This window comes from Uloborus diversus, chromosome 6 (assembly GCF_026930045.1).
Source record: "Uloborus diversus isolate 005 chromosome 6, Udiv.v.3.1, whole genome shotgun sequence".
NCBI classification, from domain to species: Eukaryota; Metazoa; Arthropoda; class Arachnida; order Araneae; family Uloboridae; genus Uloborus; species Uloborus diversus.
Window position 1 is genome coordinate 77,308,621 of NC_072736.1, and position 26,125 is coordinate 77,334,745.

The 26,125-nt window shown below is 32.3% G+C and overlaps 1 protein-coding gene across 2 annotated transcripts in view; it reads right to left on the bottom strand.

The window, feature by feature from the left end:
• Nucleotides 1–5,912: 5,912 nt before the first annotated feature.
• The window catches only part of LOC129224690 (complexin-like), a 677,646-nt gene continuing 657,433 nt past the window's right edge, over nt 5,913–26,125 (bottom strand). For both annotated transcript variants that reach the window (XM_054859235.1, XM_054859238.1), the window contains exons 4-5: nt 9,501–9,639; nt 5,913–6,041 (exon numbers count right to left, since the gene is read on the bottom strand). In XM_054859235.1, coding sequence (XP_054715210.1) covers nt 5,968–6,041; nt 9,501–9,639 — 213 coding nt within the window. In that variant the 3' untranslated portion in view covers nt 5,913–5,967. The remainder of the gene's footprint in view (nt 6,042–9,500; nt 9,640–26,125) is intronic.

Below are 26,125 nucleotides of genomic sequence, written 5' to 3' on the forward strand. Positions count from 1 at the left end.
TTTTTGAAGATGTGGCGCCCACACTTGAGCATGGATCAACAATGGCTGAGGTTCAACCTTGGCAATCGGCTTATTTGATTGCTCAGGACATGCTCAACAGGTCCTAATAACGATATCGGGGAACCCTAGGCCAGGTACTTTTTACCCTTCCCCTGTAGTCAAACTTTGCGATTTTTTTCCATTTTAAGGACCTTTATTTTAGCGGGGATCCTAGGCCACGGCCTGTTTGGCCTTTTCAGTAATCAGGGCCTGATGCTTAGAAATTATTTTTTCTCTTTCGGACGTCATGTTCATCCTGAGTTACGTTAAATTTACTCTAGCCCCGATGTTTCTTTATATTTATCGTCGTGTTCAGTTGAGCCAGAAAAAGCGTTACTATTGCCATTGACTATGACGAACTTGTGGATAGTATTATTTAAGGCTCACCGTTGTAGTCTTAGATAAATTGACATGAAATGTTTGAATCGAAAATGCGTCCTATTGTAAAGGAATTTGAGATATTTTCAATTTCTTTTTTTACGTTGAATGGGTAATGTCACTTTTCTTATTTGTAATTAAACAAATTTGAAATCACTTTCATATTCTCCATATGTGATTTCGACATTAAACCAGCCAACAGTAGCTAATTATCAATATAAACTAAGAGCACAATGTTTTAACGATTTTAACTCAGGAATCAATGTCTTAAGCTTAATAAACGATTATGTTTGTTTGACATTTAATAATTAATTTATAGTATTAAGCAATAGCTTGAAAACGTTTATGTTATGAAAGTACTAATTAAAAATAACTAAAATACAATTTTTGAGCACAAAAATATGGTGAAACAGTAGTTTGAACATAATGAGAATACATATAAAAGTTGCACACGTAGAATTTGTTATAAAATGTGAACTACTTCAGATTGTTTCCTTGAAATCGATTTGTTATATTATTTAAAGCATAATTACTTCATTTGATCTTAAGTCTTTAAATATTTCATATAATTTCTAATATGAATAATCGTTTTGTATTAAGATTTAAAACTTGTTTTCGTTATTGGAGTTTCAATACCAAAAACTAGGTAGCGCAACCATTTTTCATTTCTAAAATTAATTAATGACATTGAGCCAAACAATTTGCTTTAATGTCCGTTATAAGTAAATATCTTACAAATCACTAAAGCATATTTCATGTAACTTTTTGAAATATTTATTTTCAGAGTTTCTTCTCTTTTCTTTTATTTCTCCTCCTTTCTTTTTTTTCAGATTAAACAACTTTAAAAGCGAATATTTACAACGTGGCATAATTCAAAAACATTTACTCGATGATTTTTACAATCCAGAATTTTATTCTAATCAAAGCGTTCGACGTATGCCACTCAGTTTCATTATTTTCTAAACATTTTGTCTGATCGATACCTTGAAAGACTTTTTCCGGAGATTTATATTTTAAAGCAATTGTATATTAAATGTACAGGAACTAGGAATGTGTCATTTACGTGACAGATACATAATGTGTCAAATCACCGAGCTTTTACCTTTTCTTAAAATATGCATTTTTCAAATTCTTAATTATCTGTAAAGTCTCGATCATATAAAGCATTTTCATTTATTATCATGTAATTAAAAGGAAACTGTCCGCTGAAAAATTGCATTTTATACCAATTTAGGAACACTGTTGACCTTTGTTTTTTCTTTCACAGTTTACCAAATTAAGAACAGTAATGTTTTACGCTGGTATTCCTGAACTATTTCCCTTGGAAAAGCCCCAAAAATATGGGTAGTTTAAAATAAAGTATTTGTATAGTTTTTTCTTTTGTTCGAAGGATTTAAAATCTTTCAGCCATGTTGAAGTTAAACCAATAAAGCTATTTAAATTAATCGTGGTAAGAGTGTAGAATATTAGTACATTAGAGATTGGTGACCTTGGAACTTTGGTGGGAGGAGAGCAAGTCACCGATCACCGATATATCGAAATATATCGTTGGCGTCGCCACCATTGTTACCCTTCAAGCATTAGTTTCACATTTGAAGGGTAAATTATTGTCCTTTAATGACTTGATGTATTTCCATGGAATGTTTTTTAAAAATATTTTAATGGTTTTTAATGACTTTATTCACTTAGCTCACGGATTGTATTACATTTTAATGGAACATTTTCACTAGAGGGTTTTTTTTGTTTAAAAGTCCACTGAAATAACAAAATCATGTATGGTATTGACAAAACGAAGCTTCCATATAATTTTGACCTAACGTTGGCAAATACTCTGATTGCCATATAGCTGCAGCATTTCGCCAACGGGGAATCTTTAGTTTCCAGTACGACAAATCCACTAAATCCCCAATGAACCCTTACTATACACTCTAGTCTAAATTGGTACTGCATCCATAAGGTAACATTCTGTAGGGTTTTTTTCTGAGAAAATGCATATTACCAGAAACACGGTGAATTGACCTATTTATAATCAGGTAACATTTTAACAAACTAAAATCACAAGTGCTAGTACATACGGAGATAATACATACTACTGTAATTCACAGGCTGTCACAAAAATAATAATTGTACCAAGTTATGCAATACTACAACTGAGATTGAGAACACTAATATTCGTTGTTTTTTGAGGCGATGTCCACCTTTTTTCTCTACCACTACACGTCACATCGGTGCTACAAATTCATGAGACAGCAGTGCATCGATCTGATAACCACGTGGTAAAGAAGACGGCATTCCCAGACGATTTGTTCTCCCGAAAATCGATCCGAAGCAGTGATTCATTGGAACACAATGTAATGGAAAGATCCATCTGGATGAACGCATGGATCAAACACAATTCTTTTTACATGGCCAGATTTCAATTACCCATTACGCTCTGTTCAAAACCTTTGAAAATAGATAATTAACTCTTTGAAGGGAACGAATACTTTTAAATATGACGCCGAAACTTTCAAAAAAAAATTTATTTTACCTGTAGAAAATTTTTTTTTAAGGTTTTTTTTTTTTATACATCTTTTGACCCATTACATTAACTGACTGACTCGTTAGCAACGCCAACCACCACGATATTTAGATATCGGGCATCAAAATATGTGTGACTAGTGTTGGAAACCATAGCCCTTCAAAGTGTTAATAGTAAATTTTCAGTTACTTTTTTCTGAAATTATGCATCAAAAGCACCAATAGCAGTTTTCTTACACTGTCAAAATTTGTCTTTTTACTATTTTATAAATAATTTCCTATATTCCGGATATATTTTTACCAACGTTTATATATATTTTTAATGTGCAGAATTTTATACATTATCATTTATTACTCAGCATTATGCAATTGATTTTATCTTAGATTTCAAAATTTCCTTGACTCATACGCTGTTGATAGAATTAAACGTTCCTCGTAATAAATAATCCAACGATAATTTAAGTAATATGCAAATTACCTCACGCTAACCCACAAACAGTTTTCAAGCAGCATGAAGCAACTAAATTTATTTAAATAAGAAATTATGCCAAATTTCCATTTGAGATATATCAATGCATTTTTCAGAAATATGGAACTTTTTAAGGGTATGTCCTAAAAAGGTAAATATACCACATTTATAATAGTTTGCAATCATAATTTAAACAAAAGGCAAGTTTCTTCTTAAATGCAACTTCGCTCAAAACCGAGAATACAGTTTCTCACACATGGCAGACATCATTTCTTACTATACAGAACATCGAAATGTTGTATCATTTGATAAATCACATTATATGCAGATCAATCACAGACTATTTGTAGAAGCAAACTATGTCCTTTTACAGTGAATATACAGAAGGAAATGTTCACAACTAAGTCCTGCTTTGAAGACAGTCAACCTTTGTACGGATATCACCTACATCTTTCGATTTTCGGGTTCTTCCATTCAACTCCATGGCAAAGTTTGTGTATATGTATATATATAGTACATATATAAGTATGCATATGCATATGCATAAATATACTGAAGTATATACATAAATAATTAAACTGGCGTTTTCTAGATCCCGCTTTTTCTCCCATTCCTTTCAAGTCTTTCTAGGTGGATCGTCAGATGAAAAGTCTCCAAAAAAGTTCAGGATGCATTCTGGGATAGGAAGCCGGACAAAATGGTGGGTAGTTAAATGTGGAATTAAAAAAAATAAAATGAAATATTTAAAAAATAAGTAACTCAAATATTGCAAAGCAAAGCTCGCATTTCTTATTCGAAGAAATTCTTAAATGCATAAAAAACTTATGTCAAAAATTTCGTCGTACGTTGAACGTAATCATTTCGAATTTGCCACTTTATGAATACATTTTGAAAAGAAATTATAATTCCTTTTGATAAAGTATAATAAATAGAATTTTATTATTTTTTCGGCGTCTTTTCTTTTAAATTCCATAATAGTTTTATATAATTTTGTTTTTGCTTTATCCTTCAATTTAATATTTTTTTTTTCGAATTATTGAATGCTCATTTCTTGTTTTCAAAACTTTTATTTCCCTCTAAGAGAGAGAAAAAAAATCTTCAGTTTTTATTTTCAGCATACGACGAAATGAAATGTAGCTAGTTTGTTAGCAAACTGAGAAACTTAAACTTTGAGGCCGCAGGCAAAAATTTTAGTCATATTAACACTCTCTTCAAAACTAGACATTGTCAACAAAAAAATAGGGCACAATTTTTGGAGAGAACCCTCAAATCCTTCCTTTTTTATTTACTTTTTTTTACAGTTCAGCGTTTTGTAAATTTAACTGTAAGAAAATAATTAAGATTGAATTTCAGTGCGGAATTATTTTGCACATTTATATCTAAAATGACCAGCCAGGTTCGCCTTTTTATTTTGCGAGTTTTCTATCGACATTATTGCTTCGGAAAGTATATTTGATATATTAATTTACAAAAGCCATAAGTAACATTATTGCTATTATTGCTTCAAGTATTCTGTAATATATCTAATTCTGTACAAAAAATATGTTTAATTAATGGGCTTGGGGCAAAACTAATTGTGATATGCAATTAAGGGATATGTATGCTTTTATATAAATACTAAAATGTGTTTTTTGGACATGAGGAGTTTAAATCGATTTTTTTACTAAAAAGCAGATTGCTACATAACGGTTTCTTTTTTTTTATGAAACGTGTATAAAACCTTCGTACATTAAAACTCTATATGCATAAAAAACTATATTTAGGGCAATTTATTACCTGATATTTGTCAAAATAAAAAGGCAAACAGCTCGACTGGCAAAACAGTTAAGTGTGAAAATCGACAAATGTTTTTGGCCGGAATTGTAAATGTTGCTGAATTTTATAAAATGCTCCTATGTTAATTCAATTCCAGGGGAACGGAAAAAGGTAAACTTTAATTAAAAGAATGACTGGTTAAAAAAAAAGCGTTTGTTTCTGGAAACATAAAACTTCCAGGAGTGGTAAAATGAAGTGAAAAAAAGAAGAAAGAAATATTATCTGCTCATTAACATATACGCTAATGATTTGTTTTTCTCAGAAAAAACATGTTCCTTTAAAAATAGTAAACATAAGCCATGTTCATAATGATAACTCAGAAGGTAGTTTCTAAATGTGTAAAATTATTTCTGTAGTGTATTTTTTCTCTACAATAATGTACGTAGTACAAGCAAATTTTGTTTAAAAAATGTTGCTTTTGTTACTAATAAAAATCAAAAAGAACTGTAAAACTATTTATTGAACAAACTATTTCAATTTTTTCCCTAGGAAAAATAATTAAGGAAGTTATATTTTTAAAAAAGATCTTTAAAAAATTGGTAGGTTTTTTCCCCCAGTAAATAAGTTTGAAAAATATAAATTAAATCAAACCCCTGGACTGTTTTCTCACATTTGGCTTCATCTTTTGTTTACACATCATAAATAATCATAGACCTCAGCTGTATTTAGTAAATAAAAACAGGCCAAAGAATGGAAATAAATTATTTTGCAAGGGAAGAGGGTTTTTGCGAATAAGAGGGCGTCTTTCATTGGAGGAGACATTTCCCTTCAATAGTGGACTTCAATTCGCTAACTTGTGTTTCCAGCGTGTTCTTCAGCTCTAGAAATAAAACAAAACCAAAGTTAGTTTAGAAGCATTTAATCTACAGACATAAAAATTACCATGCTAGCTAGAATGAACCTTTTTAAGTAACAATGCAAGAGTCATTGAAGCACAGTATTGCTGATGGATATTGTTTTTGTGGAAGCAGGAAAGATTTGATCGATTGACTTTTGACTTTGACTGATTGACTTTCATCTTTCTTGTGAGAAGCAAAATTACAGAACGTAACTGAAATACAAGTATGCAGATTGTAAGCAGCGGACCATTTTTTATCGATTATAACAGAATACTCTAAAACGTGTTTAGACGACCAACAATGCTGACCTGAGCGAAGGAAAAACGTCCTAAGTCATACTTTTTGAGCAAATTTTTACGTTTTTTAACAATTACAGAAACATTTTAGGTTTGCCATACCCCTTTCCCTTCTATGGGCTGCTGTAAATACGATTTTTTTTCCCATTCAATAACTATAGAAAATTAAATTCTTCAATTATTTCTACTATTTAACAATGGGACTACCGAAATAATACGAAACAATAAATTTTTTTAAATGAGACAGAGCTGTTTCAGAGAAATTTCTAAATTAGATTTTTTGGGGGACTTTTTCTTCATCTGGAAGAACTACATCAACGATTTTCATAGTACCTGTCCGTTTCCTACCATAGGGAAATATTTCCGTTAGCATTTTTAAATCTTTGACTTCATTAAAGGAGGGGTCAAAATTTCAAGCACCCGGAGAGTGAAAAGCAGGGTTACAAAATTAATTTCCTCACAGTTTATCAAAAATGTAATTATGTTAATGAGGAAGTAACTGAAATCTAAAGAAAAAAAGTAAAGTTATTTCATGACAAAACAAAATTTATGTAAAACAGCTCTCAACGGACACTCCTAATTTCTGCGAATCCAAGTCCCTTTAGACAGGTTTTTACCTTATTTACTCATATATTTATTTAATATATTTTGGAATACAAACTGCATTTACCGGCAGCTGCCATTTACAAGTATTATATTACTAAGTAATATAATATATATTACAAAATCCCGTCAAGAACAAGCTTTGTCCACTTCGACCGTAAGAACGCCGCACTGTGCGCTGTAGTAGTTGAACTGCTAACATTTTTTAATCAGAAAATTTAAACGTTCACATCCCTTTTCGTCTTACTGCCTCAATTTTGCAATTGTATTTTAATAGAATGGGTCTCTAGAAGAATGACATATGTTACACTTGATCTTCATTAATATTTAGTCCTTCATGTCCTAGAAGAAGAGCATAGGTTACAAATCAAAATTAAAGTTTTTAATTTTTAAGAAATATGCCCTTCTTCTAAGTACCTATTTAATTGATTTAACTATTGCATGGCAGAACTTGAGGTTTCGAAGAACTAAGGTTAAAAAAGAAAACGAGAAATGTGTAGAACATTTAGTTTGAAACCATTCGACATTTGCCTGTGGAATTTATGTGATTACCAATATTAGCAAGGGAGAAATTCAACCGATTTTTTTAAAGAAACTATGTAAATATTCTAAAGCTGTACACGACAAAAATGTTTCTGCCAAGTGCTTACATAGGACATATGAATTTGCATAATTCAATCTGAAACCAAACTGAGCTTCAAATGAAAAGCATGACCGCAAATGCAAGATGAGGCATAAATAATGTCGATTGCACAGTCTGTGGATTGAGGTAAGATGAAAAAAATGTATTGACAACTTTCGAACCAACCAGAAATATATCTTGATAGCAGAGAAGCTCGGAGTAGCAGGAAGATTTTAACATTACATTGCATAACACCCCAGGGTCACCCGTACCATCCACAACGGGAGATTTTAACACGGTGCGTTCGCTTTTTCAGGTTAGAAATCAGCAATTTTCAAGAGCTTTCTAGAGCTGTTCGAGGCGAAAACTGGATTTGTAACAAATGCACTTAAATTAAGCACAAATTGCATTACAAGTAAGAAATGTTCGATTAAAGCTTTTTCATACATAAGCATTTTATCCAATGAAGAACCTTCACATTCAATTTTGGAAAACAAGACAAAAACTTAATTGTCAATTTAATAAATTTTAGGCAAAACATAAAAATGGATGTCTGAAACCTTAGTTATATTATAGTAATTTTTAGCGGTTAACTATTCCTGTGATCTTCCGCAAATTTTTAAAGATGCATAAAACATGAAATTCAAAATCATTTAAATATAGCATGCGAAATTGAAAAGCCTTATAAAGTTTCCCTCCCTGTAGATAATGCATTCCTTATCCCTATTTCACCAATAATAAACAAGTGAAATTTTAAGGAAGGTATTTTCTGAATTTTTCTGCCATTGTCCCCCGCCACTCTTTTTCTGAGACACGTCCCAATTTCACCCGTTTATCTACGCCTACCACTTAACGTGCTTAGCATCTGGTAATAAGAAAATCATGAACTTTCCAAACGTTTATATATTTCATCTTACTTTTCCAGGACTTTCAAGGCCTTGAGAAGAATAATGGAACTTAAGGACTTTCAAGGTTTTCCAGACAGCAGTGTTCACTACCAGATCGTGCTTGAATGTATCGCTAGTAAGCCGCATGCTCAAACACGGCAAAAGAACGTAACCGACCGAGCAGCAATTAATCTTTCATTTTGCCCTTCTAGTTGATGTAAATGTTTAATTAATAACTAAGAGTAATCCACTTAAGGGATGAAACCAGTTTAGACGGGTCAAAAAATCTACTTTTTTTGTTATGTCATGAAATGTTAGTAATGCTATTCAAGAATATGTTGATAAAATTTCAGTGAAAAATTGCGATTAGTTCAGATGTGATGAGCACTCTAAGTAACTTTAGATATTCGAAAACGTTTTTCTCGAAACACCTTTTTTTTTTTTCAACTGGTGGACATTATAGCTCAAAGAGTTCTTGAAGAATCGTTCCGAAAATTTGTGTTAATATTCTTCATTTAATTATACTCTATATGAACCTAAATTTTTGATGATAGTAATAAACATATATTTTTAATGCAAAAAATGTGAAAAAAAACGGTAAAAAAAACATATAATTGTAAATCAACACCTCAAAAACGTGCAATTTTCAATTTTTTTGATCACATGTAGGTTGATATTTATAAGAAATATGTTGTTTACGAGAAAGAAAAATTGTATATTTGTTTACAGACAAAAATTGTGTCTTCGGTAATGCCTACCAGCAACAAGCTCTGAGTTTGCTCAGAGCTTGTTGCTGGTGGGCAACAAGCTCTGGGGTGTTTTCTAAGTCTACTAATTCTGGTGGAACTACTATCAAAAATTTACAAGGCGTACTTCAAGAGATGAATAAAACATCCTCCAAGTTTAAGGAAATTCTGATTATTTCTATTCTGTTGAAAAAATTCACGAAAGACACTAAAATTTTAGCCTCCCAAACTGGTTTCCCTCTTTAAGAGAAATATAGTCATCCAGAAATAATGCTCTGAGTCTTACTTGTGAATTCATCTTGATCTTCTGCTTCTGCCTCAGCGGCCAATTCGGCCGGTGTCTTCCGTTTCCGGTTGAGGCTACTCCCCTCCATGTCTGCAAAGGGATCTTCTTGCTGTACTTCTTCCTTTTTTTTAATTCCATACTAGGGGAGAAAACATGACATTAATTGATCAAATATTGTCAAAAAAGCTGCCAGTAAGAATATCACTTTCGAAAGAGTTAATAAAAATTGTTTTGCAAGAAATTATAAAAGAGCTATACATGTATATATATTAAATAAATTAAAAAAAAAAAAGCAAACCCTCAAACGCCATTTTGATAATTGAAATTTGTCAATACAGAAACGTGCAGCCACTGAGTGTAACCTAATTAAACATATCACAGTTTGTTTTTGTTTGTCTTATTTAATTAAACAATAATCGAAGAACGAATCGTTTTCATTGCGTCTGACTTACAAGCTGATCATTTTACTTCCTTTCTAGGGGTTTTTTATGTTTAATTATTATGATTTAATTTGAATGATTAGAAAATTGTTCATAGGAAGCAATCCATACTTGATATCATTTGTGAATTAAATTTGATGTTTTTTTCCCTCTCCCAACTAACAAACCGCTGAAATATATAGAGGTAATTATTTACAATTTTCTTTACAGGAACGCAAAATAATCAAGCATAATTTGTAGTCCAGAACATACTTTCTAGTGTGGAACCAAAAATATCCGAATATTTCTCAAGAATTTAATTTGAAAACTAAAAGAAATTATAATTAATACAAATCATATTTTGTGAAATGTACAAAACTCTATATCGAGTCGTCTCGGGACAGTTATTTGCAATCTAGTTCGCGAGAATTTTAAATTTAAATCCAGAATTTCTAAAGAAACAGTATATGATATAAGGTGAACCTTATCAATTAAGGTGAACCAATTTCAAGGTAAACCTAATAATACCCACTGAGTGTTTTTACGTGCTTTATTTATTTTTCATTAAATTTGAAATACTTCATCCATAATAATAACAAACCTATTTATCAATAATAGTACGCATGATTACATGAAAAGTATTTCGTGTCTTTCTTCTTATTTATTATTAACCGACTTCAAAAAGGAGGCGGTTATCAGTTCATACCGTATGTATGTTTTTTTTTTGTTTGTCCACTCATAGCGTCTCACCTAGTGAACCGATTTTGATGATTCTTTTTTTAATGGATAGGGGATGGCTCAAATTAGGTCCCATTACTTTGTTTGACCATATTTGTTCTTTAGAAAAAAAGTTATGGGCAAAAAACAGTACATTTTATGCAATTAAAATGATATTGTAGCGAAGTTTGCACTTTTCATCCGGGAATAACGGTGGCTCAGTGGTAGAAATCTCGCTTCCCACACGAGCGACCCGGGTTCAAATCCTGACTAGAACAAAGTGAATTTTACTAAAATTTCGTTTCTACTGTTTCCCGTATTTTCTCGAATATTCTATTAATTTCTGTATCTTTCCAAGTCTGGAAAGTTCCAGCACTTTCTCAAGTATTCGCTTCATTTGGCTTCCACATTGTCTTCGCTATCTTCATCTACGCGACAATATGAAACTCATTGTTATAAAAGTTTGGTGCCATATAACAGTAACATTAATAGTAATTGTAATGATAATTTTGAATAAAGGCTTTTCTAAAGCAATACAGTGATATAGAACCGAACTTCTTACTAGGTAACTTCTTACTTTTACTGAAATATCTACATTTACACTAAAAAGAATGAAATAAAAAAATTTTGAAAAAAAAATAGAACCGACTTCAAAATTGCTCTAAAAAGTGAAAAATAATTTTATTCTTTAAACACCATCGATAATACTTTTAAACATAATTTTTGAAGTTGGCGCAAAAACAAAACGTAAAATCCATTGTAACCATGCTTCGTTCATATTTTTATCAAAAAATCATCCAAAGTTAGGAACAAAACATTTATATCGCTACTTAAATATGCTGTGATCAATGCGTAATGCATGTGGTAGTGAAGAAACTGGACCTGGTAAAATTTATACTTGTAGTTGAGTTATGGCTGTGAATAATTTTATCGATCGTTTTTGCGCCAACTTCAAAAATTATGTTTAAAAGTATTATCGATGGTGTTTAAAGAATAAAATTATTTTTCACTTTTTAGAGCAATTTTGAAGTCGGTTCTATTTTTTTTTCAAAATTTTTTTAGCACAATAATCTTAAGAAATCGTGAGGACTGTACTGCCGTGGGTAGGTAAACGGCAGTATCCTCAGAAATGAGTTTTCGCGATATTTGTAGCATTCAATATACGAGAAACGTACGAGACAGTACACGAGAATAGAGAAATATTTGAATTAGATATTTTTTTCGCTCTTTTTTTCAACGGAAACAAAATAAGCTGGTTTGTACCATAAAGCAAACAAGTAAACGTGATGACAAAAAAAAAAAAAAAAAAAAAAAAGGAAAAGAAAGAAAGAAAAATGACAAATTTGCATTAAATGCCTTTTTTCTACCCATGGCAGTATATTGTCTTATGCACGTAAATGGCAGTATCTACAGAAACAAGTTTTGAGATACTTAAAGAGACACGTTCGTGATTTTTCATAAAATCTATTAAAATGTTTGCAAATTGACGTTCTTTAAATGTTTTATTTTCAGCGGAATACAAACAACCACGTTTGTACAATAAAACTTAAATAAAACAGATGACATCGAAACAAATTGTAGACGCTGCTGTCTACCTACCCAAAGCAGTATAATGATACTCATTTACAATAATGGGCGAGGTTTCATTTTTATAAATTCACTTTCTCTCTATAAAAGAAAAAAAATCAAATTTGGAAAATTATTCCTAGAATCACATTTTTCTTATTCTACTAATTTGAACAAGTAATAAGAGCAGTATATCATTACAAGGAATTCTAGGAAAAAAGTTTAGCTAAGCAGCAAAAACATTGGAATTTGTAAATATATGCCCTCAATTTCCTCGAATCTCCAAGAAATCGGCTCACTTTAGTTTCTTCCTGATTGTTTCTCTTGAATTTAACACTAACTTCAGTGTTACTTAGAACAGTTTAAACCTTTTGCCCCGAAAAAAAAATAAATTCTCATTTAATCGCCAAAGGAAATGAAACAAACAGAAAATCCCCAAGGCTATATTACAGAACGGCTGGTCAGTCTTTATAGAGCATTTATCTTACGATATCTCGGTTGATTCACTCGGATATAGTACCCAGGAGCCAGGATTTTCTTTAATTCCCAGTTTCTGTTAGTCTTTTTATCTTTATATTTTCCTTATTCAGGCCTTTGAGCTGTACTTTTATCTCAACTTTAAGAGATTTTCTTTTCTCCTTGCTCGTAATCACCTTTCGGCTTTTTCTATGAATTAGGCGGCGAATTTCGGATTTGGTTTTATGGCTTAAAGATCTGAAAGTTATCCAATAAGAACTCTGCGTTGGACGTTTGTAGAGTTGGAGGCATTAGAGATCGAACTTTTGCAATAAAATGCGACTTGGAGATTCGTGCAGAGGCGTTGGAGGGCAGAAAAACTAGTAAGAATACTGATTGAAATACAGTTACTGTACTTTTTTTTTGTAGAAGTACATAAAATGCATTTACAAAATACTCGATTTAAATGCTAGATAGAAATTCTATACCAGATGCTAGTAGATATCGAATCAATAACATAAAACTACTTTTAGTGTTTGGAATGGCATTTTGGACTGTTTTTTCTTGTTTAGTTTGTTTATAGCTAGTCAAAAAATATATAAATTTATTTTTTAAAATTCATTATTATTCGAATTGAAATAAGTAGGATTTTATATACTTGCATTAGGGTGCGTCTTATAATGCACTTTTTGAAAAAAATTTGAATTTCTTATGGAGCACCTCTTTAATTGCTTCCTTTCGATGAAAAAACACCAGATTAAAATTACGTTCATTGTGAAAAAATAGAGTAAAAATATATTCCTAATTTTCTACTGCAATATTTGACATTAACATGAAATTGGGTTCGTTAGGGTAGAAACATAACCGAGATACTTATTTCCTGTACATACAAAAAAAAAAGCATTTCATGGTTACTATGCTGTGTAATAATGTCAAACAAAAATCGAGCAAAAGTTCCACTACGCCATTCATATCATTAGTTTACAATTTCAGTCTCTTACATTCACCAATATTGTAATTTTTCCACTTTGTTTCTAGTAATGTGAAATATACAAGCCTTTTTCTGATTGCTACTCATCATCCAAACGATTTGATAATATCTCTTCAAAAAAACTTGATGAAAAGACCTTTATGGTGAAAAATTTGAATGTTAGTGATGAAATCCTCTATTTTTTCCCCTTGGTTTTAGTTCTATAACATCTGCTGTACAGTGTTTCATTGAAGGAGTTGTTCTTTTAGGTTTCTTTAAGAAAGAGATCAATTTGGAGTTTGTTTTTTCAGAAATGACACGTAGATAAAATTACTTGAAGCAACAGTTTCCTTCTTGTAAGCGAAAATGCTTTTGAACAATAAGGCCAAATCTAGATAAACTTTATTGCAAATTCCTGTTCTTTAAAATCAGTCAAAGTACATTCAGTTACAACAGAGACTAAAATAATAATAATAATAATAATAATACTTTCACTACAATTGATTCAGATTCTTCATGATTTTCTTTCAAAATTTCTTTTTTTCGCGCAAGTCTGTTGCCTTTTTAAATAGAGATTTATTTGTTATCAATTTCGCCTTGTCCTCCTAGTTTTCTTTCAGTTAGAAATAATTTCTCGCCTGGAAGTGAAATCTTGCGTAAAGGATCATCAGCAAGAGCAAGGTTAAGCAAATAATCTAATGATGGATTCCAATAATTTTGTTTTTGATTATTGAAATAGAACACTTTTAATTTTCTTTTTGAGTTCTTAACTGACAACTAGTGTTTCTTTGAGTTTCTAACCAATAGTTAGTACAGAGGTTGAGAGTTGATTGTAGCTACAGTTAATTAACATGATTTAATAAAATATGAAATAATTTCAAAGTCAGTAACAATCTAATTTATTACTAATGATAAAAAGATAACATAAATAAATATTATAATAATCGATGCAAAAAAAAAAGGTTAGATTTCAAATTTTGCAGCAATGGTAGCAACCTCTAAATTTTATTCAATTTTTATTTTTAAGATATGTGATTTTTTTTTTCATCCAAAGGAACAAAATGAGAGGGTGCCTCATGAAAAAATAACATTTTCAAAAATAAGACGCACCCTAACTTGCATTCAAAACGCGTTAATGTTTAACAAGTATTAACTAGTATGTTGTGGCCATCACGAAACTTTCTTCTATATTTTTTTTTTCTGATCCCTCCCCATGCTTGACGAGGAAGCAATATTCCCAACGAAAACAAAATGACACATGCAAAAACTTGACGACTATCCCAATGTCGCCCAAAGAGCGAAAATTGAAAGTTATTTTAAAAGCCTTGCTTGAATGAATTACAAATATTTTATTTGTTAACAAACATTAGATGGCAACAGTTAAAAATTTTAAATCATTGAGATAATATTTCCTATCATTTCCATACAATTAAAATCACGAGAAATACGCAGACGACAATCTATTACGATTTATCTTTCTTATTGTTGCATTAATAAAAATATTTTTATTCGCAAAAAAAAAAAAAAAAAAAAAATCAACACCTCTTGGAGCGATCGGCGTCAAAATAGAACCAAAGCCTGTTTACATATGGATTCACATATATTCCAAATTTCAACCAGAACGTAGCATTACTTCTTGAGATAGGGCACTCAAAATGGAAAAAAAGAACGGGTGATTTCGCTGCCCCCTTTTTAGCTGTTGACACAAAAATAAAATCAGTTCTTATACTCACTAAGGGCTACTTGCCGATAAATTTTTCTTTCATTCCGTTCATTATTTCTTGAGATACAGCAGTCACAATTGACGACAAAAAACGTTCTATAGCTCAACCCCCGTTTGAGTTATTGACACCAAAATTGAATCAGCACCTGTTCCTGTTAATACCAACATATGGACCAAATTTTGTTTGATTCCGCCAGTAACTTCCTGAGGAATAGCAAGCACGCGTAACTCGAAAAACGTCCCATTGTTCCACCCCCCTTGGAGGAATTCGCGCCAAAAACTAATGGGCACAAGTTCACATAGGGGCACATATGTGTACTAAATTTCGTTCGATTTCATGCGGTAGTTTTTGTTGTAGAGCGGCCACAAAAAACTGGTCACACACAGACGTGACACACATACATACACACACACATACATACATACACACACACATACACACACACACACAGACAGACAGACATTTTCCAAAAATGGTCGAAATGGACTCAGCACACCTCAAAACGTTCGAATCCGTCAAAATTCGAAATTTGAAAATTTGCACGAATCCAATACTTTCTTCTATATATTAGATATAGAAGAAAGTAAAAATGAGTATGTAAAATCAAAAAATTCGTGAAAAGTATTATCTTAACTTGACAGCCGATGACCAAGTATTTTATTATCATATATTTGCGTTTTATATCAATTAGTCAAAATGCGGGAAAACGTTTTTCAAGTATCGAAAACAAAAATATGATTTCGTAAGAATTTTGTTTTCTCTCAATAATCATTTAAATACATTTATTAATAACGACCCTAATCTCTAACTTGATTTAAAAGTTATTCGTCTGTCATAAAAGTTTTACTAATGCTTTAAGTGATTATAACATTCTCTTAAACAAAAAATTCTTTGTGATTAGATGTCACGAAAAAATATTGAAACTTAACTAAGCTTACGTGAAATACACCTTACTTACTGAAGATTAACTAAGCTTGTCCAACCACGGAAACCAATTTTCTGAGCTTTATTAAACTATTTCAAAACAGTATTTCAAAGAAAAGGGTTTACCATTATTGAAAATCAATATACTTCAGAATTATTATCCAGTTGAATAAAAATTGAATGACCTGCCCAAAGCATTTTCTACAGAATGATAAGTGACGTCGATATATATTTCCTTTTCAAGTTTTCACCGTTGCTAACAATCTAGAAAAACGGCTGAAAAATATTTTTTTAACTACTTTAATAAGAGTTTGCAGTTAAATGCTAAAAATCATTGTGTTCATGCAAAAAAGTTCTTTCTAGTCATTGTCTAGTTTATTTATGCATCGGTTTAAGTTTGACTGTAATTATACAAAATTATACCTTTTGCTTTTCCTTTATGTAACATTCAGCAACAAACCTTTAATTAAGATAAATACATACCTTTGCGCTGAACAGTAAAGTAAGAAAAAACAACGTCGAAAAAGCACAAATTGCCATTTGTGCTTTTTTACCGTTTTTTCTTACTTTAAACCTTTAATTAGTCAGTCAGATTAAATTATGCCACTTAGATTAGTCGCTGAAGCCAGTGAGACAAGTAAAAATCCCAGTAATTCCCCGTAGTATCGCCAACCACTTGGGCTGCACCTGGTACTCTACCTTAGCCTCTGACAAGTTGAGCTCCGCTGGCTGGCCGATTAAATTATTCCATTTGTTGAAATATAGGTGAAGAAAAACGGCTGAAGGTCAAAAAGCTTAATAGTAGCCCAACTTTGTGCCTAGCAATTCCTCTTCTTACTGATTGATCTTCCTTAGGGGAAGTGGACTTGCTCAAGGCCATAGCTCAACTTCTCGGAGGCGGACAATAACTTTCTTATCTCCAAACTGGTTTCTTGATACAATTGTCTGAGCTGAATGCCGTATAAAAAAATTATTTGCTAACAATCTTGTAAGTTGCATTTTTATTGAACTCTAAAAAATATTGTATTTCAGTCGGGTGCATATGCGTTTTAAGAAATACATATTTTTATTCAAACCATTGCTTTTTCCATACTTGGCAGATAAACTGAGAAAAAATATGATAAAATTTTGAAAGGTGTAACAGATGATGTGTTGCATTAAAAATCAATAGAAATTTTAATCCCACAAAAGTAAGAAAAATTCTTCAACGAAATTTGCATATGACATAGTATTGATATCAAATGTTTGATTTATTGTCTTAGTTTTCATCTTCTTGTTTTTCATCATCTTTTTACTTCTTTTTCGCAAGTAAAAAGATTTACTCGTCTAACCTGCGCGTTCGACAATGTTTTGAAAACAGACCCTACCCCATCTCCATTTGTTTTATTTAAGGTTTTCTTCGACAGGACTACAAATTACTTTTATTTTTACTCGGACTCATGTTCAAAATTCGCGAAATTAATCATCTCCACACCTTCTACAACTAGTATAAAAGTAAAATAGCTGTTTCATAGGCAAGTTTATGACATTTTATGTATTAAACAGTAAATTATAGTTTTACTCAAAAGTAAGTTTTTGATATTAGGAAAAAAAAACGCACCTAAAATTCAAGATGATGGTGCAGAAAAACAGACAGTCGATTTTCATTTTTTATTAAATGAAAACCTGTAGACAATTGTGCCATAAGGCTACGTGCTCTCCAGTGTTTCGTTTTGCAATACAGTAAAACCTGTAAAGTTGACCACCTGTCTAAGTTGACCGCTATTTTCAAGCTCAGAATTAGATCTTTTCATATAATTTAACCTCTATAAGTTGACCACCTGTTTAATTTGACCATTAAATTAGTGCACCGCAAGTGGCCAAGTTACACAGGTTTCACTGTACTAGTAAAGTACTGATGTTCACCAACCATGCTCACGCTCACCAACTACCGAAGATTGCTTCACAATCTTATCTGATTCTCAAAGATTTAAATCGTCGATTAGAAAGAATCGGATGAAAAACTGCGTTCCGAGTTTCGTCTCGAACAAAATGGAAATGCCCCTCTCCATCCTATTAAAAATAGAAATATCCTGTCCTTAAGTAAAGAGTTCATAATTACAGCACAATTCTACCCCCACCCGAAGACAAAAAAAACTTGATAGAAATATACATAAACGAGATATTAACTTGTACTAATATGTACCAACTTGCACAACCATAGGTGCTAAGGGGTTCCTGATCATAGCAAAACGGCAGTTTTATTCACTTGAAAAGTCGCTTTCAATTCATGGTCTCTAGTAACATACTTTGCTCTTTAGCTCCGAGCTTAAATTGAGTTGAGCCTAAAATTTTCCGCTAAAGTAGAAACCCTTATAGTTGCCGTTCTAAATAATTGAGAAAAGTGGAACAAGCTTTATTTGATGCAGAAAAGTGCTCTCATTCGAAGGAGATAGAATGTTAAGGGGTGTGGGAAATCTTTCATCTCTTAATAGGCTATTTACGTCAAATTTTAGCTTAAAAAATTTATTAAAAAAAAGCGAATTCCAAACTGAAAATAAAAAACCCAGGAGTACATCCCCGGCACTCGAATTAGTTTTGGACAAAATTTCAAGGCTGGTGTTGTGGAGTGTCCTAGACCCCGGCCCGCCACATACTTCCTATCCCCATTTCTTTGGACGTTACTTTTTTTAATACATAAAGATAATTTCAATAAGATGATTTCAGTAAGGGCATTCTTCTACGTGCGTAGCAGTCATATCGTATCCGGTTGAAAAAAAAAATACACACAGGTGAGTCGACGATATTTAAAATGGAAGTGATGGTCGCGGTGGTAACCGTGCTCACTCAAAAATCTAAAATTGGCAGTCACAGTCGCACGAGGAGCACCCGAAACACAGCTGGAGCTGGTGACAAGACCACTCCATATTACGCACATAGGGCACTCGTCTATGTCCACAGTAGTCATATCTTTTCCAGTTGGACATGAAATACACACAGGTGAGTTGACGATAATAAAATGGAAGTGATGGTCACGAAGGCAATCATGTTCAGTCATAAGTCTAAAAGTAGCAGTCACAGCCACACGAGAAGCACCAGGAACACAATTGAAATCAGTGGCAAGAACCCTTCGTGGCTTAAGACGAGAAGTCTGAACCATTACGTTAATAAAAAAAATTTCAAAAAAAAAAAAAAAAAAAAAAAAATAGAACCGCCTTAGAAAATTTCTCTAAAAAGTGAAAAATAATTTTATTCTTTAAACACCATCGATAATGCTTTTAAACATAATTTTTGAAGTTTGTGCAAAAACAAAACGTAAAATCCAGTGTAACCATGCTTCGTTCACATTTTTTTTCAGAAAAGCATCCAAAGTTACGAACGAAACATTTATATCGTTAGTCAAATATGCTGTCATCAATGCATAATGTATGTGACAGTGAAGAAACTGGGCCTGGTTAAATTTATAGTTGTATTTGAGTTATGGCTGTGAATGATTTTATCTATCGTTTTTGCGCCAACTTCAAAAATTATGTTCAAAAGCATTATCGATGGTGTTTAAAGAATAAAATTATTTTTCACTTTTTAGAGCAATTTTGAAGTCGGTTCTATTTTTTTTTCAAAATTTTTTTATTTCATTCTTTTTAGTGTAAATGTAGGTATTTCAGAAATGGTAAGAAGTTACCATCATGAAACTTCACATTTTTTTCTTAAAAATGCTCCGTACTAAAAAAAAAAAAAAACTATTGACACGCGTTAAACTTTAAGCGATTTTCACTAAAAACTTATCTTTGTTCCTCTCTGGGAATCATGCGTAGTTAATTTAATTATAACCATTTAAGTATTGCGTTTTTCCTAACTAATTTACATTCCACAGCATCTAAGTTGCTCATGATGCAATCCTGTATTTTCTTACTTAGCCCCGATCATCTGTTATCGGCATAGATGATAACGATAAAAATACTACAGAGTAGTTGAGTCAAACCTAATGGTAGCATTGTGAAGGCTAAGCAGATCCTAATCACTGCATCACCTCGCTTCCAGGTTAGGTTTACCCCTACTATGGAGCAATAGCACTGAAGAAAGGAAGATTTTGATAATTCACATAGGGTTACTAAAATAAAATTATTTACGCCAAAAATGAGACGACAGCGCCAGATTCCCCATTATCCAAATATCGCTTGAAGAAATTTGATGCTTGCTTCAGAGAAGCTTTCATTCAAAATTATCATTACAATTACTATTAATGTTACTGTTATATGGCACCAAACTTTTATAACAAAGAGTTTCAAATTGTCGCGTAGATGAAGATAGCGAAGACGATGTGAAAGCCAAATCAGGTGAATACTCGTAAGTCTAAACTCGATACCTTTATTCAGAACCACAAATGAACGTTATAGCTCCTTATATACAACTTGAGAAAGTGCTGGAACTTTCCAGACTTGGAAAGATACAGAAATTAATAGAACATTCGAGAAAATACGGGAAACAGTAGAAACGAAATTTAAGTAACATTAACTTTGTCCTAGTCGGGATTTGAACCCGGGTCGCACTTGTGGGAGGCGAGAATTCTACCACTGCGCCACCGTTATCCACGGATGAAAAGTGCGAACTTCGCTACAATATCATTTTAATTATTTAATAGGGAAATTGCATAAAATTTACTGTTTTTTGCCCATAACTTTTTTTCTAAAGAACAAATATGGTCAAACAAAGTAATGGGACCTAAGTTGAGCCATCCCCTATCCATTAAAAAAAGAATCATCAAAATCGGTTCACTAGGTGAGACGCTATGAGTGGACAAAACAAAAAAAAACATACATACGGTATGAACTGATAACCGCCTCCTTTTTGAAGTCGGTTAAAAATTGTGTTTTGTTTAAAAAACAGAGGTGTGTAGGGGAAGAAATTCGTTTGAAATCTTGTGCTGTAAGAAGTATTTCTTGTTCGACATTCTTGGAAAACAAATGAGCAAATAAACTATCAAGAAATTTTAAGTGTTCTGTTTCGTTGACGAACGTTTTAAACAGGTGCACCCATAACTTTAATTTTGGGAAGAGATTTTCTTTTCGGTTTTCAAAATCAAATTTCAAACTTTACTGAATGATAAAATACGAGGGTGCTCGCATAAATGACAAGTAATGTACTTTTAAAATTTACCTAAGCGTTAGACAAAATTTACCGAATATGGATTTTTTTGGGAGGTTGCATTTCTCTCATATTACCCCCCCCCCCCCATCGAGACACTTCTGGTTTCACACGGCAAGGTATGGTTGTCTGACTGGTATTCAAATCGATATATAAGTAAATACCGATACGTAAATACCGATATATACGCACGTACCGATACGTAAATCGGTACGACCAAAGAAATATATTATAAGTGTTTCTTATGTACTAGAAAATTTCCCGTCAAGGTATGACTGGTGAAAATTGCTTCTACATTTGAACGAAGCAATTGCCTGTTTGGTGATATTTTGACAGCTGAAATTTTAGCCCTAACTCCAGTAGATAGCGTGAATTGTTGGCCACTTTTGCGTTTTTTTTTTTTTTTTTTTGTTCTCCTAAAATGATAGTATTATCAATAAAGCAGTTGTTATCGGATTCAGTTCAGCCTCGTCAAACTAAAGCATTTCCCTGCATGTCAAACATTGCCAAAACATGTTATCAAATTATCATGCCGTGGCGCGAGTTTCATTGTTGATGACGTCAGAAGCATTACTCTATCAGTGAATCGATTAATGCTTACTCAGTTATTAAGAAAAATTAGTTTTTTAAATGCATATTTTTTTAAAGAGTGGGTTTGGAAAAGTGTAAATTTGCTGAATTTGAGGTCTGCTTACTTAGTTCAAATGAATTTAATAATTTTTCTCAACAGAAAAGTATCCCGTAATACAGTCCGCCACAAAACTTTAAAATAAAATAATTTCACAAAAAATGAAACACAGTATGGCAATCAGTTAAACTTTTCGGAAATATATTTGAACTTGGTTAATACGAAATGCCAAAAGTACTTGATCTTTTTTTTATATCAGCCGTTATTTGTGTCAACCGTGAGTAAGCAAAATGGAAAATAAAAAGATGGAAATTCATATTTTACAAAGTATGTGTTTTATTTATTATATTACACAGCAACTCAATTATAATTTCTACCTTTTCACGAACTGATATTACTTTACTCTTTACGGCTCTTCATTATTATTTTCAAAGGTTTATCAGAAACGAAACACTTAATTTATTTAAAATGTAAGAATGTTAAGATAGATTCTGCGGATTTTTGTTTCTTTATGAACCAGAAAAGCTAATCTAATTATAACGTGCTTTATTGATGTTCTAGTAGAGAGTAAATGTAAGGGTCTCAAATAGGTGAGATGGTCACTTTTAATGTGTGAACCTGTTTTAGCGATACATGAAGAACCCATTTAAAGAACAGTGATAATGGGGGACAGGTGGCAGTACCCAACAGAATTTTATCCATCCTGACTGACCTCACCAAAGTAAACAGGTGTATGAGCTTAATCTTCTATGATGATTTAATCTATGCTTCGAACTACATGGTGAACTTTCTTCAATGACACAAAGTTGCTGAAAAAGGAGATAATGGCTTGCGAAAGAATTCCGGGAAGAGATCAGAAATTTTGTTGTCTTAAAACAGAAACATTTGTTTTATTCTGCATAATATGCGTAGCATTTTTAACGCAATTATAATGTTAACCAATTTTAACTAACAAAATTTTCAAGCCTATAATTTTCCCAAAACATATAGTTATTTTAAAACACATTATATAAGTTTTCTATTTATAAAATTTTACTTAGCCGACATTTTTATACTCTGAAGTAGTAGAATAAATTTAAAACCAAATACCACTAGACTCTTAAACACAAAGTTGTCTACGACACTTTTCATATTTTCATGTAGAAAAATTCGGAATTCAAGTAGAAAAATGGGTTTTCCAATCAGAATCATACTTGAATAGGCACCGAAAAGTAATTATTTTTTAATTAAATAAATGCAAATTACACGCTGCTTCCCCTTCGAAAGAAAAACTTTGTTTTATATTATTTCAAAAATTTCAACATTTCTAATTTATTAAGGGCAAGTTTAATGATTGATGACCTTAAAGAAAGAAGTTTGAGTATATTATTTTAGTTTAGCAATCTTTAACTTATGCGATGCTAAAATTCTTGCTCCAATGCAAAATAGATTTCCGAAGCCATTACTAAATTCTTTTCTCAATCGATTAGAAAGAAATGAAAACTTCGAAGAATACTTGTTTTGGGCGAAGCTTCTTTTTCCGATAACATGAACGGTAAATCTTTTTCAAATAAAATAAACAAAATTTGCATTTTTATTTTATTATCGTGCTTCCATTTTTTTTTTTTTTTACATTGGCTGAAATAATTGAAAAAAATCCAATAATGCGCCACTTTTTTCCGTGAGTCAGAAAAAACTTGATGATACATGTTTCTTAGTTTCAAGCTGTATTAAAATGATTTTTTTACAAAGATATTTGAATTTTTTGATAGCTCTTAGATATTAAATTTAAGTACAGTAAAACCTGTTAAGTTGACCACCCTTTTTAGTTGACCATTTAAGTTGACCGCTAATTTCAGACACAGAATTAGACCTACCTAATATATCTCTATTTTAATCTCTATAAGTTGATCACTTGATTAAGTTGACTCCTAAATTAAAACACCACAAGTGTTCAACTTATACAGGTTTCACCTTATTACAAAATTTGTTCAAACACAGACAGAGCAGACAACTTAAAACTAAAATAGCCGCTTTGTCTCCTTGTTGTTATTATTATTATTATTATTATTATTATTATTATTATTATTATTATTTTGAAGCAATGTTCAGCAACTTTTTGCTTATTTCGATTGAGCGCAAAATTTGGATAAGTGTGTATAAATCTTTTAAGTAGAGCAGCGGAGTCGGAGTCGAAGTCGGCCATTTTCCCTCAAAGTCTGCAACCCTATCAGTGCGTGTAGAGTCAGAGTCAGAGTCGGATTCGAACTAATTTTGGAGTAAAAACAGTCAGAGTTCAGTGTCGAAGGTTTAAAGTTCAAACAATCGGCCATTTTCCTTCAAAGTCTACAACTCTGTCAGTGCATCCAGAGTCAGAGTCGGACTGATTTTTTGGTTAATGAGTCAAATTCAGAGTCAAAGCCTCTAAAGTATCTGGAGTTGGAGTCTGAGCCAGATTTGGTTAGTATTCCGACGACACCGAAGACCAGCTTTTAAGACCATTATAGTTAAAACTCCTATGCAATGCCGAGTAATTTTTCTACAAATTACAATATGTAACTAATTTTAAAGAACAATTCTGCTTTAAAATAATTTCTGTAACTAAAATAACCCTCTCGTGGAGAATAAGCTCTCATAACTATTGGGAACGTTAAAAAAATATGTATAACGTTGTGACAGCAGTTTTACGAAAGTGCAAATTAATGCACCATTCTCCTGACATAAGCAAAGATGTATCCTTCATCCTGTCACAACCATGCACACTGATGCTTTTGGCGCTGCAATTTACATTCTTGACAAACAGATAACGAAATTTTTGACAGTATTCTCCCGACAAATTCCTTTGTAACAGAAAAGTACTGCCTTAAAAATGAACGAAATCTTTCCTTAGCATTGCTTAATAGATAAAGCAGTGTTGTGCAGGTTAATGAAGTAAATGACTCTGGTTTTAAAAAATAGCAAAGTGCCTTCTATTGTATCATGTTTACTATCTTCAAAATTTGATTTTTGAAAACATGAAATGTATAAAACATTTCAGTATTTTTTTTAATAATCAAGGAATTGTTTTTTCCCTCTTATCTGACCAAAACTGATCATTTTTGTGTTTTTCCTCCTGGGTCATTTGCGAGCACCAAACGGCTCCTGCAGTGATACTCCTGTGGTCCTGAGCCTCCACCAACCACTGTCTCTTGAATCCGCTCCCCCTGGGTGGTGGTGCCCATATCCTGCACACAAAAACACACACATACACGCATGCGCGCGTGACTGCACACATACACGCCTCAACGTTTCTCAGCACACACACACACACACGCCACCGCCCAGGAGGAGTGACATGTTAAACGCCACTAAACAAGAGAACTGACATGCTCGAGGTAGACCCTAGGACCAGGGGACACAGACACCACTGCCAGGAAGGAGTGACATTCTCAAGCCAGAACTTGGGTTAGGGGACATAGACGCCATCGCCCAGAAAGTCGCACATGCTCGTGGAAGTTAGTTTTGCTGGATGATGTTTTTGTCTGAAGAGAATTGTGCAAATTCAAGAGGGTCGGGTAGAAATAAAGTCTAGTCCAGGACAGGGAGATAAACTGTTTGTAAAAACATTAGCCGAACGAGTAGGGTGCTGTTGAAAGTCGAGATTGCGGAAAACATAATTTGAATTCAAGATGTCTTTTTTTTTTCAATTTGAAAATTGTGAGTTTTATATTAATTTTACTTATTTAAGAGATACATTCAGTTTTTCTTTTCTTTACTTCTTTTTACTGGATCATGAATCCCAGCTTCATACCGTTGGCTGATTACTACAGCTAGGTAACTACATTAAAAAAAAAAAATGAAATGGTTCAATTTTGTCAAAAACTTATGCTCGAACGAAGACACAAATTCTTCTAATTGAATAAAGTTAATAAATGGTAGTTAGCAAGAGTTAGATCAAATATTTTTGTTCCCCCAAAATAATGGAAAAACAATAATTTGTTGAGTTTTCATCGAAGCAGTGAGGAGAAAACTGCACTTTGTCGAATACTTGTTTACTGTTTACCATGTCGGAAAAAGAAAAATTGCTTTAGGTGATTGGCGATCTCTACAAGTACAGAATTGAGAAATTAAAGTGTGAA